The sequence below is a fragment of the Pristis pectinata genome, chromosome 10, assembly GCF_009764475.1.
Source record: "Pristis pectinata isolate sPriPec2 chromosome 10, sPriPec2.1.pri, whole genome shotgun sequence".
NCBI classification, from domain to species: Eukaryota; Metazoa; Chordata; class Chondrichthyes; order Rhinopristiformes; family Pristidae; genus Pristis; species Pristis pectinata.
The window spans coordinates 97,854,763-97,869,426 of record NC_067414.1 but is presented as its reverse complement, the minus strand read 5'-3'; the positions used below and the strand labels follow the sequence as shown (position 1 = coordinate 97,869,426).

Sequence of the window (14,664 nt, the reverse complement as noted above, 5' to 3'; positions counted from 1 at the left end):
TTTGTAGATTTGGAGCATTTCGTTAGGTATGTACAAGTTTTCTAAATTTAAGAGACTATAATTATTGGGGAAAGTACAGTATGTGCTTTGAATGCATACAGTATTTTTAGCTGGTTCATGGGTAGACTATTAAATTTATGGAGGATAGACCGCTAACCCAAAACAGTAACTCTGATAAAATTGGTACATAGGCTGGGAGAGAAAACTATAGCTTCATCAGTAGACCCTTCTAATATTATATTTAGAATCAATCCTATGTCCCTAGATAAGGATGTACAGGGGTCAGTGTCCATCAGGAGCAGAAAGGGAAAATGAACAAAATCCTGAATTAAGTGTTTAAACTTACTGCCAGAGCAGCCTGCTGGATGAGTGCAGAATTCTTGTGTTCTTGCATGCAGGACAGTATACTCTTGATTCCCCCCTCTGTCGCAAACAGTGCTCTCCAGTCATATCGTTGCATCAGAATGTACAGTAGCCGCAAGCATGTGACAACCAGAGGCTTCTCCTTGGACAGATTGGTTAGTTCTTCTACCAGTACTTTGATCAGCTTATCCCTTTGGTTTAGGCTGGAATCCACTTTAAGAGGTAGCTTCTCCCGTGAACCATCCTCCTCCAACATTTTAGTAATGAACTTAAAACCTGCTACTTGCAAACTTATATCACAACTTGATTTCTTCATGATGTCCACAACCTCCCCCATTTTCTCCAAATTTGTCTTGCGTCCAGTCACCTTGGGGCAGTTGAACACTGATGAAACAAAAATGTTTTAGTTCACAGTCCAGAGTAGATTCCATCTAGACACTAAATCAAACTAAGTTTAATTAACAGTAATGGTAGTGAACCAGCAACAAGAGAGGTTCTAGCCCAAGAATAGAACATTAATAACATTGAAAACTACCAAAATATCACAAAACCTCAATTATCCTTTAAGGGAAACAGTGTTATCTGCTCTGGCCTGCATTTGTGTCCAATCCCACTCTCTGCATTTCACTGCCTGAATGATGAATCGCAAGCTTGAACCAACAGCCCATCGCTCTCTGCGGTTCACCGCCTGAGCGACATATCATGAATCAATAGCCTGCCACTCTGTGGTTCACCACCTGATTGAATTTGAGTTTTAATCAATAGCCCGTCACAACTTGCTGCTCACTTTTTAGATGAAGAATATGTTGAATCAAAAGACCACAGTTCCAGCTGTTTGAGTCCAGTAGACTATGCCAGCCATTGCTGCGATTGAGAAAAAGACCTGATATTGACCCTCCATCTGCAGTAGATACTCTCACCTTTAAGCTTCTCATCAAGATCATCTGGTAATTCCAGTTCTTCCATTCTGCCCATCTCTGCCTGCTGCCCAGCATTGGTTCTGCTTGAAGTGGGTGCAGTGTTTACCAGGACTGGAGGTACTTCTTTCTTTGCCTTCTTTGACTGAGAGGCGGATAATCCAGAGGACGAGCCCATGGCAGGTTGGGAGCCATATTCGATGCTTGTTAGTGCACTAGAGAGCTGGTCCTGATCCAGCATTTTCCTCTTCAAGTAATGTTTGGTATAAACATGGGAGCTCTCCAGGTCATTCCGATATGCCGTCGGGCAAAATGGATTCAAGAAATGAAGCAGCTTCTGTGCTAGTTCCACTGGTACAGTCAATTGAATCAACACACTCTCATCCATTACTGAAATCTGCAAAGAAATCAAATGGGCTTGTCAAAATTATTAGCATTTGTTGAGAGACATTACCATTTTATGATAAGATTCACTTATAGTTCCTATCATTGTATACCATCTCATCACCATTTTAACCATTTAAATTAAAATATTGTTCTTTATTCCAGCACTTTGAGCAATATCTGTAGTTTGGCACTGAGCCAGAGAGCCATTCTGATCACAACTAGAGATCACACAACAACTGGCTGCAGATGCACTCATTTTATTTTTTTTAAGAAACTGGATAGTGAGAAAAAGGGGAAGTCAGGGAGAACTGAAAGTTGACCATGACCCCACTTCTGAACATTACCGTGCTGCCAACCTTCTGTATTAAAGGATTAGGCTCAGCTAAATATTCTGTAAAAGCTAATTTACAAAAGAATCAGGGGCAGAAAATTATGGTGAAGTGCAAGGTAGAGCAAGAGAAGAAACAAAGAGCCATAAAACTAAGTTGATCACCATAGCCTGAAAATAAAAAACTGACAATGTAGGAAATCTGAAATAAAAACAGAAAATGCTGGAAACATTTAGCAAGCCAGGCAGTTTCTGAGAAAAGAGAAACAGAGCGAACCAAAATCCACCCAAAAAACATGAAATCTGTCAGTGGTTCACAGAAGAGGGATAGAGCTCAAGCTCCATAGTCCAGATAAAAAAATCTGACCACCTAGTTATAAAATAATAAATAATATGGTCAAATCAAGATTAATTCATATTAATTCAAGAAAATAAGACCAGAGGAACCCATTAAAGTGAAAATAAATAAAATCAGGATGACCATAAACACACAAAATAAGATGCCATTTGGGACGGCAGACAACTGCCATAACAGAAAAGATCAGGCACAAGAGATCACAAAGATGGCTAACAGTAATTTCTGATGAGTGAGCCCACCTGCCCAACTTGCTCATCCTCCTAGAAATTTTATTTCCCCTGATCATAAAATATAAATGCCCCTTGACTGGGTCTGTTTGGGATTTACCTTTTGGGAGGAGGAATGCTTTGATAGTCAAAGTGACCTTTGCACATCCTTGTAAAGATCCTATTATGTCTTTAGGGCTTTTTTTTTCATTTTTTTTAACCAAACAGCTTCGGTCTTGGTAGTAGGTTTAGATTTTTTTGTATAATAAAATTATTCCAATTTATTAATACTAATTAGTTATCATTTCTGTTCATCAATATGAGGTATTGTGATTTCAAGTGTGATTCAATACAATGTATTTTGTAACATTTTGTCTTTTCTTTTGTTTCATGTACTTTGTATTTCCTATCTGGAATTAATACAAAATATTGTAAAAGAAAGTAAAGATCAGGTTGCCTCATTATACCAGGGAGAAGTGGTACACTGCAGCAGAATTGATATGATATGTTCATGCATAGATACAATCAAACCCCAGTAGCACAATCTTCCTGCTCACTAACCTCATCTTCCAGATGCTGTCTGATGATCTCAACAGCCTCCTGCTGCTGTTTTGGTTCCAATTTCTTGATGAAGAAAAGCACCTCCCACCATTCTGAGCGTCTGAGAATAGAGGAATCCTCAGGAATGCTCTCTGACAGATAGGGCAGAGAGTATAACCCACCAGGTGGCTTATGGAAAAATGTCTGAGCAACTGAAAACAAAACAAAACATGTCATGTGATATGCTCTCATCTTGGAAGAAAATGAATGAATCACATCTCAAATATGACAAGTATGACTCAAGAATCACAAGTATGAGGATTATTTACTTTAAAAAATCCCTTAGGGATTGTGGCAGTTCTTTTCAGATCATGTTCTATGTTCTAATATGAGTAAATTACCTGCAATGATTCAAAGAAAACTGTTCACTACACAGAAAGTTCAGATGCTGAGGAATGCACAAAAAAAGACCTGATAAATTGCTAGATAGGCAGAATGTGTTACCCAAAGTTTCACAGAGCTCAAGAATAGGTTATAAGAAAACTCAATGGAACACCAGTGGAACTCAATGTAATTTACATAGTGCCTTTGAAGTACCAATAACATCCCAAATTGCTTCAAAAAGCAATAAAAAAAAGACAGTGCATCATGTAAGAGAATATTATTGCAAAAATGTGTTCAAAGACTTAGGTTTGCAGAATCATCTTAAAGGTTTAAAAAGAGAATTCTGGAGCTTTAGATTTGGTAGTTGAAGGTCAAACTGTCATTGATGGAACAATTAAATTTACAGATAATCAGAGTCCAGAATTTCAGACCACAGATATTGATGTGCTATAGAGCTGGAGATTACAGAGGAAGGGAGAGACACAACAACGGAGGAATTAGAAAACAAGGTGACAGCCAGTATAGGCCCTTGCGCACATTAATGATGCTGAATAAGATTTGCTCATCCATGTCCTAATTAGCACCAAGTTCACAAATTAGAATGAAAACAGGTAGCTAGGAATAGTCTTGGCCTGAATTGACTAAGCCATAGACAGAAATTTCAGCCAAAGACACAAAGCAAGGGCTGATGTGTACTATGATAAAAGCAGAAATAGGCAGTTTTATAAATAGCATAAATTCAAGTTCCAGAAGTCAGTCTGGGGCCAATTACAAGTCAGCTGTGAATAGACTGATTTGGCTTTAAGCTGTTGCCAGGGTGAGTGGTGAGAGGACAGGATTTGTGATAAGACTGAATACAATAGTTTCAATCGCCCAATATTCATTTGGAGGAAATTTCTAATCATCCAGTACTCATGTCAACAAATAAAGTGAAAACAGAGTTGGTGGAGGGAATAAAAAGAGGTTAAGTAAAGCTGTGTGTCCTCCTACATGTGGAAATGGATGCTTTGTTTCTAAATGACTTTAAGAGGCAACATGTAATTGCAAATTAGGAGAGGGCCAAGGATAGATCCATGGGGGACACTAGAGCTAATGGTATGATAAGAGAAGCCATTACTGGGATTCTTTGGCTGTTGCTGGATAGATGACAATGGAACCAGTGAACCAGCCAGATGGAACACCAGTTGAGTGCCCTTGGGAGAAGGATGCTGTGGTTAAACATAAAGGCTGCAGACTGGACAAGGAAGGCTTTAAGTGCCAGGAATGGAAGTGTATGGAAGGAGTTTAATGAGAATAGAGTCAAGGGAGGAAATAGATGAATGTGTGTGCAAGTTTGCAAAGAGATCGATGAAAATGAAGCAAAATAATCAAGTGGGATAACCTCGGGTAACGTTGCCATGCTGTAATCTCTAAAAGATACAATAACTGACAGCTTTCACAATTATTTTGATGGCACCAATCCATACAGTGGCATGCAAAAGTTTGGGCACCCCTGGTCAAAATTTCTGTTACTGTGAATAGCTAAGTGAGTAAAAGATGACCTGATTTCCAGAAGGCATAAAGTTAAAGATGACACATTTCTTTAATATTTTAAGCAAGATTACTTTTTTATTTCCATCTTTTACGGTTTCAAAGTAACAAAAAAGGAAAAGGGCCCAAAGCAAAAGTTTGGGCACCCTGCATCCTCACCACAAAATTCAGCATCAGAAGTTTGCAGAGGAACATCTAAACAAGTCTGATGCATTTTGGAAACACGTCATGTGGACTGATGAAGTTAAAATAGAACTTTTTGGCGGCAATCAGCAAAGGTATGTTTGGAGAAAAAAGGGTGCAGAATTTCATGAAAAGAACACCTCTCCAACTGTTAAGCACGGGGGTGGATCGATCATGCTTTGGGCTTGTGTTGCAGCCAGTGACGCGGGGAACATTTCACTGGTAGAGGGAAGAATGAATTCAATTAAATACCAGCAAATTCTGGAAGCAAACATCACACCGTCTGTAAAAAAAACTGAAGATGAAAAGAGGATGGCTTCTACAACAGGATAATGATTCTAAACACACCTCAAAATCCACAATGAACTACCTCAAGAGGCACAAGCTGAAGGTTTTGCCATGACCCTCACAGTCCCCCGACCTAAACATCAACCAAAATCAATGGATAGACCTCAAAAGAACAGTGCATGCAAGACGGCCCAAGAATCTCACAAAACTAGAAGACTTTTCCAAGGAAGAATGGGTGAAAATCCGCCAAACAAGAACTAAAAGACTCTTAGCTGACTGCAGAAAGCGTTTACAAGCTGTGATACTTGCCAAAGGGGGTGTTACTAAGTACTGACCATGCAGGGTGCCCAAACTTTTGCTTCGGGCCCTTTTCCTTTCTTTGTTATTTTGAAACTGTAAAAGATGGAAATAAAAATCTTGCTTAAAATATTAAAATGTGTCATCTTTAACTTTATGCCTTTTGGAAATCAGGTCATCTTTTACTCGCTTAGCTATTCACAGTAACAGAAATTTTGACCAGGGGTCCCCAACCTTTTGCATGCCACTGTACATTCACAACTTACAATGAATGGACATTTTAATAAATACATGGAGTTCAGTCACACTTGATTACAGAATTACATGGAACATTTTAGCACAGAAAGAGGTCATGAATCTGAACCAGTACATGCCAAATTTTAGACTCCTCACAAGGCATTTCCCAGCCAACTTAATCTCACTCCATCAAATCCTGACATCCCCCTCTGCCAAATGAATCAATGATAATCAACTCCACCAACATGCAGTGAGTTCCACATTCTTGCTATTCTCTGACTGAAGAAGCACCAGAAGTTTAGTGAGTAAAGGTTCCATCTCATATCAGAACATCACAAGAACAAATTCGCTTTCCTTCAGTACTCATTTCATTGCAAACACAAACAATATGGACGCTTGCTCACTTATGTGAGGGCTACAGCTGTCTTTGGGACCTTCACAGCAAAAAAATTACAACCACTGGGACAGAACTGAAAGAAAGGTTGTGGGGGTAGGGGATGGAGGAGGTATTCTTGAAAGCTATAATGTTTCTGCAGGATTGATCTGCAACTTGGCACACTGGTGTATTCTGGTTCAAAGCTTCTGTAGTGCGACCAGTCATCAAAAGATTGATTTATGCGCTCACACATTTACCTGTTGAAAGTTTAAGATTTTCAGCAAGAGTTGAAGCTTTCTCCTGCGATTCCTTCTCCACATGCCCACTTGATCCATCCCCAATGATCTCAATCATGTGCCAGTGTACCCAGTACGTTCTGTTCAACTGGTGCCAGAAAACCTGGAATTAAAGGGCATAGTTAGAACTGAGAGAAACAGTCTAGTAATTTCTACTCCTCCACAACTTCCCAGGAAGTGAGAGCTTCAAGATGAAAGAATGAAAAAAAACCTACACACTCATTAGCCACATATAAAATTAAAGGCAAAATATTGCAGACGCTGAAAATCTGAAAACAGAACAGAAAAATTTGGAAATATTCAACATCAAGCGGCATCTGTGGAGAGAGAAACAGGAATTTCAATGAAAGCTAAAATCTATAATTAAAGATAAGAGAACATCTTTCTTTTTACAATATTTTTTTTAATTCCACAAAGAAAATACAGAGTACATGCATCAAAAAGAGGATAAGAATACAACTGGATACATTGTGTTAAATCATACTTGAGATCACAATACTCTAAATTAATAATCACATGATAGAACAGAGAACATAGAACAATTACAGCACAATTCAGGCCCTTCGACCCACAAAGCTGTGCCGAACGTCTCTACCCTAGAAATTACTAGGCTTACCCATAGCCCTCTATTTTACTCAGCTCCATATACCTATCTAACAGTCTCTTGAAAGACCCTATCGTATCAGCCTCCACCACCGTTTCCGGAAGCCCATTCCACGCACTCACCACTCTGAGTAAAAATTAATAAAATTAGTAAATTTTAGTAAAAATTACTAATTAATTAGTAAAAGTTAATAAAGAAAAAATTGGAATAATTTTATTATAAAAAAAATCTAAACCCACTACCAAAACCAGAGCTGTTTGGTTAAAAAAAAAGACAACAAAAGACACTTGAGACATAACGATATCGGCCAATATCTGTAGTTCAGTCACCAAATCAAAGGTTTTGAAAATAATTCAACAAAGGTCTCCACAGCATTTGAAAGTCTAAGTTAGATTCAAGAATTGAACAACAGATCTTCTCTAAATTTAGGTATGACATAACATCCTGTAACCATTGAGCATGAGTAGGCAGAGTAACTTCCTTCCATTTAAGCAACACAGCCCTCTTGGCTATAAGAAAAATAAAAGCCAGAATGCGTAGATCGGAAGCCTCCAAAGTTATATCTTTTTCTCCGACAATCCCAAACAATGCAGTCAGAGGATTAAGTTTAAAATTTATTTTAAAAAGCACAGAAAAAGTTTGAAACACCTCTGTCCAATCTTTTTTAAGACTCTGACAGGTCCAAAACATATGAATTAAAGAAGCCTCTCCGTTATTGCATTTGTCACAGTAAAGAGATATATCCGAGTAAAAACGGGATAGTTTGTCTTTAGACAAGTGAGCTCTGTGGACCACTTTAAACTGAAGGAGAGAGTGACGGGCACATAATGACGTGGTATTAACCAATTTAAAAATTTCATTCCAAGTTTCCTCAGAAATTGAAATCCACAAGTCTTGTTCCCAGGCATTTTTAATTTTATCCAATGGAACCTTACTCATTCCTAATAACCTGTCATAAATATTAGACATTGAGGCATCATGAAAAGGCTTCAAATTAAAAATTGCATCTCGTAAGTTTTTTTTAATCAGGACTCATTGGAAAAGAATGTAGTTGAGATCAAAGAAAATCTCTAACTTGTAAATATCGGAAAAAATGAGTTTTTGGGAAACCATTTTTGGTTGACAATTGTTCAAACGAAGAAAGATCTCCTCCAACAAACAGATCCTGAAAACAAGTAATACCCAATTTGTCCCACTCTTTAAAAAAAGACATCAGTCATAGAAGGTTTAAAAAAATAATTAGGAAAAAATGGGACTAGACAAAGAAAATCTCAATAAGCCAAAATATTTTCTCAATTGTAACTAAATCCTCAAAGCGTGTTTAACTACTAAATTATCAGTTAGTTTATTTAATGATAAAGGAAATGAAGAACCAAGCAGAGAAATAATAGAAAAACTTTTTTTAAACAGTTAGCTTCCAATGAAACCCATACTGGACAAGCCTCTTGATTAATGTAATGTAACCAAAACGTAAGATTTCATATATTGACTGCCCAGTAATATAACCTAAAATTAGGTAAGGCTAAACCTCCATTCTTTTGAACCTTCTGAAGGTGAGCTTTGTTTTTCCATATGTAGAAAGATATAATTGAATCAAGAGAGTCAAAAAAGGACTTAGGAATAAAACCAGGTAAAGCCTGAAATAGGTATATAAATTTAGATAGAATATTCATTTTAATAGAATTAATTCAACCAATCAATGATGTAGAGAGGGATGACCAACTTGATAAAACCCTTTTCACATAATACAGTAAGGTGAGAAAATTTTCTTTAAATAAATGTTTATAGTTTTTAGTAATTGATATATCCAGATAGGTAAAATGATTTCTTACAATTTTAAGAGGAAGGTTAAAATCAAGTGGTACCAGATTATTCAAAGGAAAAAGTTCACTCGTGTAAATTCAATTTGTATCCTGAAACCCGACTAAAACAGGAAAGTAGAGAAAGCATAGGAGGTAACGAGGTCTCAACATTAGATATAAAGAGTAATAAACAATCAGCGCATAACGAAATTTTATGGTTAATACCTCTTCTGGAGATACCAGCGATATCCCTAGATTCTCAGAAAGAAATAGCCAAAGGCTCTAAAGCTAAATTAAAGAGCAAAGGGCTCAAAGGGCATCCCTGTCTGGTTCCACATTGAAGTTTAAAAGGTTTAGAATTTTGAAAGTTAGTAAGAACTCGAGCAGAAGGGGATAAATAAAGTAATTTAATCCATTGGATAAAATCGGGCCCAAGGTTAAGTTTCTCTAAAGTTTTAAATAAGTCATTCCATTCAACCCAATCAAAGGCCTTCTCAGCATCTAGAGATATCACACATTCCGATATTTCCTTAAAGGGAGAATAGATAATATTCAATAAAAGACGAATATTAAAATGAGAATATTGATTTTTAATAAAACCAGTCTGATCATCGGATATAATTGATGGTAAAATATTTTCCAATCTACGAGCCAGAACTTTAGATACAATTTTGACATCCACATTAAGTAACGAAATTGGTCTAAATGAAGCTCATTCCATTCAGTTCTTACTTTTCTTAAGAATGAGTGAAATAGGGGCTTCATAAAGAGTGTGGTAACCTACCCAATTTAAAGGAGTCCGAAAAAAACAGAACGTAAATGAGGTATAAGCAAAGAGGAAAAGGCCTTATAAAATTCTCCAGGAAATCCATCAGGACCCAGAGTCTTTCCAGAGTGTAAAGATCGTACAACCTCGGCGATTTCCTCATATGTAATAGATTGATCCAACTGTTTTCAGTTATGAGTAGAAAGTGTAGGAACATTTAATTGGTCAAAGAAATTATTCATTACACTGTCATCTTTAGGAAAATTAGAACTATAAAGTTTAGAATAGAATTCTCTAAAAGTATCATTGATTTCTAAAAGATCAGTTGTCCTCTCACCATTGTCTTTATAAATTTCTTTAATTTACCATCTAGCTTTAGAGGTTTTTAATTGGTTAGCCAGTAATTTACCTGTTTTATCTCCATGAATATAAAATTGACTTTTATCTTTTAAAAGTTGACTTTCAATTGGATATGTTAAAAGAAGATCATATTTAGTTTTAATTTCAACTCGCCTTTCATATAAAGCCAGATCTGGATCCAAAGTGTATTTTTGATCTAATAGTTTCAACTGATTAGCTAGATCGACTCTCTCTCTGTTAGCTTTTTTCCTAACACTTACTGTATAAGAAATAACTTGTCCTCTAATAAAGGTTTTAAAAGCGTCCCATGTAATAAGATTAGAAATCTTTTCCGACGTATTCTCTTTAAAGAAAAAAGTAATTTGTTTCTCCAGAAATTTTAAAAAGTCTTTATCAGATAACAAAGTTAGGTTAAAATGCCAAAATCTGTTTGTCTGAGGGAGTCCAGGGAGATTTAAAGATAGAAGCACAGGAGCATGATCTGAAAGAGCAATCTCTTTATATTCACAGAATCGAACTGATGGAATCATTTGATTATCAATAAAAAAAATTCAGTCCTGGAATATGTATAGTGAACATGAGAAAAAAAATGAATATTCCCTATCTTCTGGATGTAAAAAGCACCAGGCATCAGTGACACCAGATTTCATTAAAAACGATTGAAGAAATAAAGCTGATTTATTAGGAGCAGCTGATTTAGTAGATGACCTATCTAGTTTTTAATCTAACCAGCAATTAAAGTCTCCTCCTAACACCAGAGAGTAAAAATTCAAATCTGCCAGAAGTGTAAAAAAATCATTCAAAAAATCTTGGGTCATCCGTGTTTGGAGCATAAATATTAACTAATACCATTGGTCTATTATCTATTTTCCCTGATACTATAACAAAACAACCACTAGTATCAGTTATTACCTTATGTTGATCAAATGAAACTGTCTTATCTATAAAAATTGAGACCCCCCCCCCCCCCCAGATATAGCTTGAAAAGAGGAATGGAATTGCAAGCCATTTCATCGATTAAAAAAAACGTGAAATATCACAGTTAAGTATATGAGTTTCATGTAAGAAAATAATAGAGGCTTTGAGTTTCTTAATATAGGCAAAAATCTTATTTCGCTTCACAGGGTGATTTAACCCTTTCACATTGAAACTAAGTAAATTAATAACTTGATCCATTATAATATTGTTTAAATGTAAGTAAAAAGAGAATAATGAACAAACCATACTGGAATGTCAATTCAAAAACTACGGACTTCCAGATAAGGTAACTAAGCAACAGCTTTGGCTGAGAGCCCAAAACAGCTTCCCAGGAAGAAACCCACCCAAAGACAGAAAGCCTACCTAAAGACAGATTAACCTAGATATCTGCTCACTAATTTTCAAGGTTAGTAAATTCCAACCCAGTCAGAATAAGATAAGAGAACATCTTGAAGAGAGTGATAGAATGGAGCAGTCTGAGTGGATTTATGAAAGGAAAATCATGTAAAAAGTAAAGAGGTTTCAAGAAGTTGTAGACAAGCTGAGTGAATGAACAAAAACATGGCAGATGCAATATAATGTGGGATTGACTTCACATGAACTGTGATGTTATCCACTTTGGTGCACAAAACAGAAAAGTAAAGTATCTTTTTTTAATGGAGACAGATTGGGCAACATTGATATTGAAGGGGACTTTGATATCCTTGTATAAATGTCACTGAAAGCTAATATGCAGTTATAGCAAGTAATTAGGAAGGCAAACAGCAAGCTGGCCTTTATCGGGAGAGAATTTAAACCCAGGAAAGATCCCATATTGCAATTATCTAGGGCTTTGATGACACCACACCTGGAGTGCTGTGTGCGCCTTTGGTCCTCTTACCTAAGAAAAGGATATACTTGTCATAGGAGTGTAGCAAAGATTCAACAGACTGTTTCTAAGATTCGCAGTTTTGCCACATGCGAAACTGAGCAGGCTTAACTGTATTTACTTAAGTTCAGAAGAATGAAAGGACATCTCATTGAAACCTTACAAAATTCTAACAGGCTGGATGTTTTCCCTGGCTGGGGAGCTTAGAATCAGGGGTCACAATCTCCGCATAAGGGGTAGGCAGATTGGGGCTGAGGTAAGAAGAAATTTCTTCATGCAGAGGTGGTGAATGTTTGGAATTCTATACTGCAGAGGGCGTGAAAACTCAGTCATTGAACTCATTCAAAACAGACTGACAATTTCTGGCTATTGAGGGGTTCAAGTTATAAGGGGATAGTGCAGGAAAATAGTGCTAAGAAAGAATATCAGCTATGATTTTGATGATCAATGGCTCAAACAGCCAAATGGCCTTGCCCTACTTCTGCTTCTTGGTTTTCTTACATTCTTAAAGATCATCAACCTGAAACATTAAAAAATTTTATTATAAACCAAACAAGTTTCTACCACAATAAAACAGGCCCTTTGGCCCACCATTACCTATCTATACTAATCCCATTTACCATAGCCTATTATGGCTTGGCAATTCAAGTGCTTGTCCTGATGTTTCTTTAAATGTTGTGATGATACCTGCCTCTATCACTTTCTCGGGCAGTGTGTTCCAGATTGCAAACACTCTCTTGTACTCAAATCTGTGTCTTCTGATCCAAGACACATCTGTCGCAGGGAAAAGCTGTAGAGTACAGAAACATGCCCTTCGGTCCACCAAAGTTCTTTGATAAGGAGGTACTAAAATATGTGACCAAAACTGGGCATTTTAAGGGATGAGAATTAGAGAGATTTTGGGGTAGAATTCCACTAGGACAGTGACTGCTGAAGATACAGCTGCCAACAGTGGATTAGTTAAAATGGGTTTCTACTAGATGCGAGAACTGGGACATAAACTAGATAGTTATAGGGGAGAAGGAGATACAGATAATGGAATTTGAAAACAAATATTTATCCCTATTTACTCCTATTTATTGACTATAGCTCCGCTTTAGATACCATAACACGAAACAAATTCCCAGACCTAGGACTCAGTACCTCACTCTGCAACTGAATCCTCGACTTTCTGACCAACAGACCACAGTCTGTGGGGACAGGCACCAACACCTCTTCCACAATTATTCTCAACACTGGTGCCCCACAAGGCTGCGTCCTCAGCTCCCTACTCTACTCCCTATACACTCACGACTGTGGGGACAGATTCTGTCTAACTCCATCTACAAGTTTGCAGGTGACACCACCGCAGTGGGCCATATCTCAAACAACGACAAGATGAAGTACAGGAAGGAGATAGCGAGCCTAGTGGCATGGTGTCAAAACAACCTTTCCCTCAATGTCAGCAAAACTAAAGAGCTGGTCAGTGACTTCAGGACAAGGGGCAGAGTACACTCCCCTGTCTGTATGAAGAGTGCTGAGGCGGAAATGGCGGAGAACTTCAAGTTCCTGGGTGTAAATATTACCAATAGCTTGTCCTGGTCCAACCACAAAGATTATACGCCCAAGAAAGCACACCAGCGGCACCACTTCTGCATGTCCCCAATGCTCCTCACCAATTTTTTATAGATGCACCAAAGAAAGCACCCTATCCAAATGTATCAGAGCTTAGTATGGCAACTGCTCTGCCCAGACTGCAAGAAGTTACAGAGAGTTGTGGACAGCTCAGTCTATCACAAAAACCAGGCTCCCCTCCATTGACTCTACTTACACTTACCATGGCCAACATAATCAAAGACCCCTCCCACCCTGGTCATTGTCTCTTCTCCCCCCCCCCCCCGAATCGGGCAGAAGAGACAAAAGCTTGAAAACGTACCACCAGGCTCAAGGACAGCTTCTATCCTGCTGTTATAAGACTCTTGAATGGACCTCTTGTATGATAAAGATGAACTCCTGATCTCTCAATACCTCCTCATGGCCGTTGCACCTCACTTCTCTACCTGCACAACACCTTCTCTGTAACTGTAACACTATATTCTGCATTCTGTTATTGCATTTCCTTCTGTACTGTTATTGTACTTCCTTCCTCAAGTTCGACGTACTTAAGTTTGGAATGATCTGTCTGGATGGCATGCAAAATAAAGCTTTTCACTGTATCTTAGTACATGTGACAATAATAATCCAATTACTAATATTTAAACTCAGGATGTTGCTAATCAGAAACCAGTGCTGTGAATGAACACCATCAGTGTTGGATGAACAAAACTTGGAGCAGATTTAAAAATTGGAAGCAGAATTTTGATTCACTTCAATGTACAAACGATGTAAAGTAGACAGCAGTGGACAGCAGAATTCTGGAATCACCCCAGGCTACCATCATTTAAAAATAACTTGCTGGACAAGTTCTGGTAAAAGTTTACCACAAGATCTCTAGCTTAAACATCAAGCTCTGAGGATATTCTTAACATTGTGAGATGAAGCCAACCCCTCAGCCTCCCTCGACTCAGGGCAATGAATCACAGAAGACTGGACAGGATGAGAACTTACTTAAATTGCT

At 37.6% G+C, this 14,664-nt stretch overlaps 1 protein-coding gene across 3 annotated transcripts in view; it reads right to left on the bottom strand.

The window, feature by feature from the left end:
- Nucleotides 1–14,664, bottom strand: part of LOC127575480 (cullin-9) — a 163,884-nt gene that overhangs the window by 87,338 nt on the left and 61,882 nt on the right. For all 3 annotated transcript variants that reach the window (XM_052025410.1, XM_052025412.1, XM_052025411.1), the window contains 4 exons: nucleotides 6,652–6,793; nucleotides 3,121–3,311; nucleotides 1,284–1,677; nucleotides 347–747 (listed from right to left, as the gene is read on the bottom strand). In XM_052025410.1, the coding sequence (XP_051881370.1) occupies nucleotides 347–747; nucleotides 1,284–1,677; nucleotides 3,121–3,311; nucleotides 6,652–6,793 (1,128 nt within the window). The remainder of the gene's footprint in view (nucleotides 1–346; nucleotides 748–1,283; nucleotides 1,678–3,120; nucleotides 3,312–6,651; nucleotides 6,794–14,664) is intronic.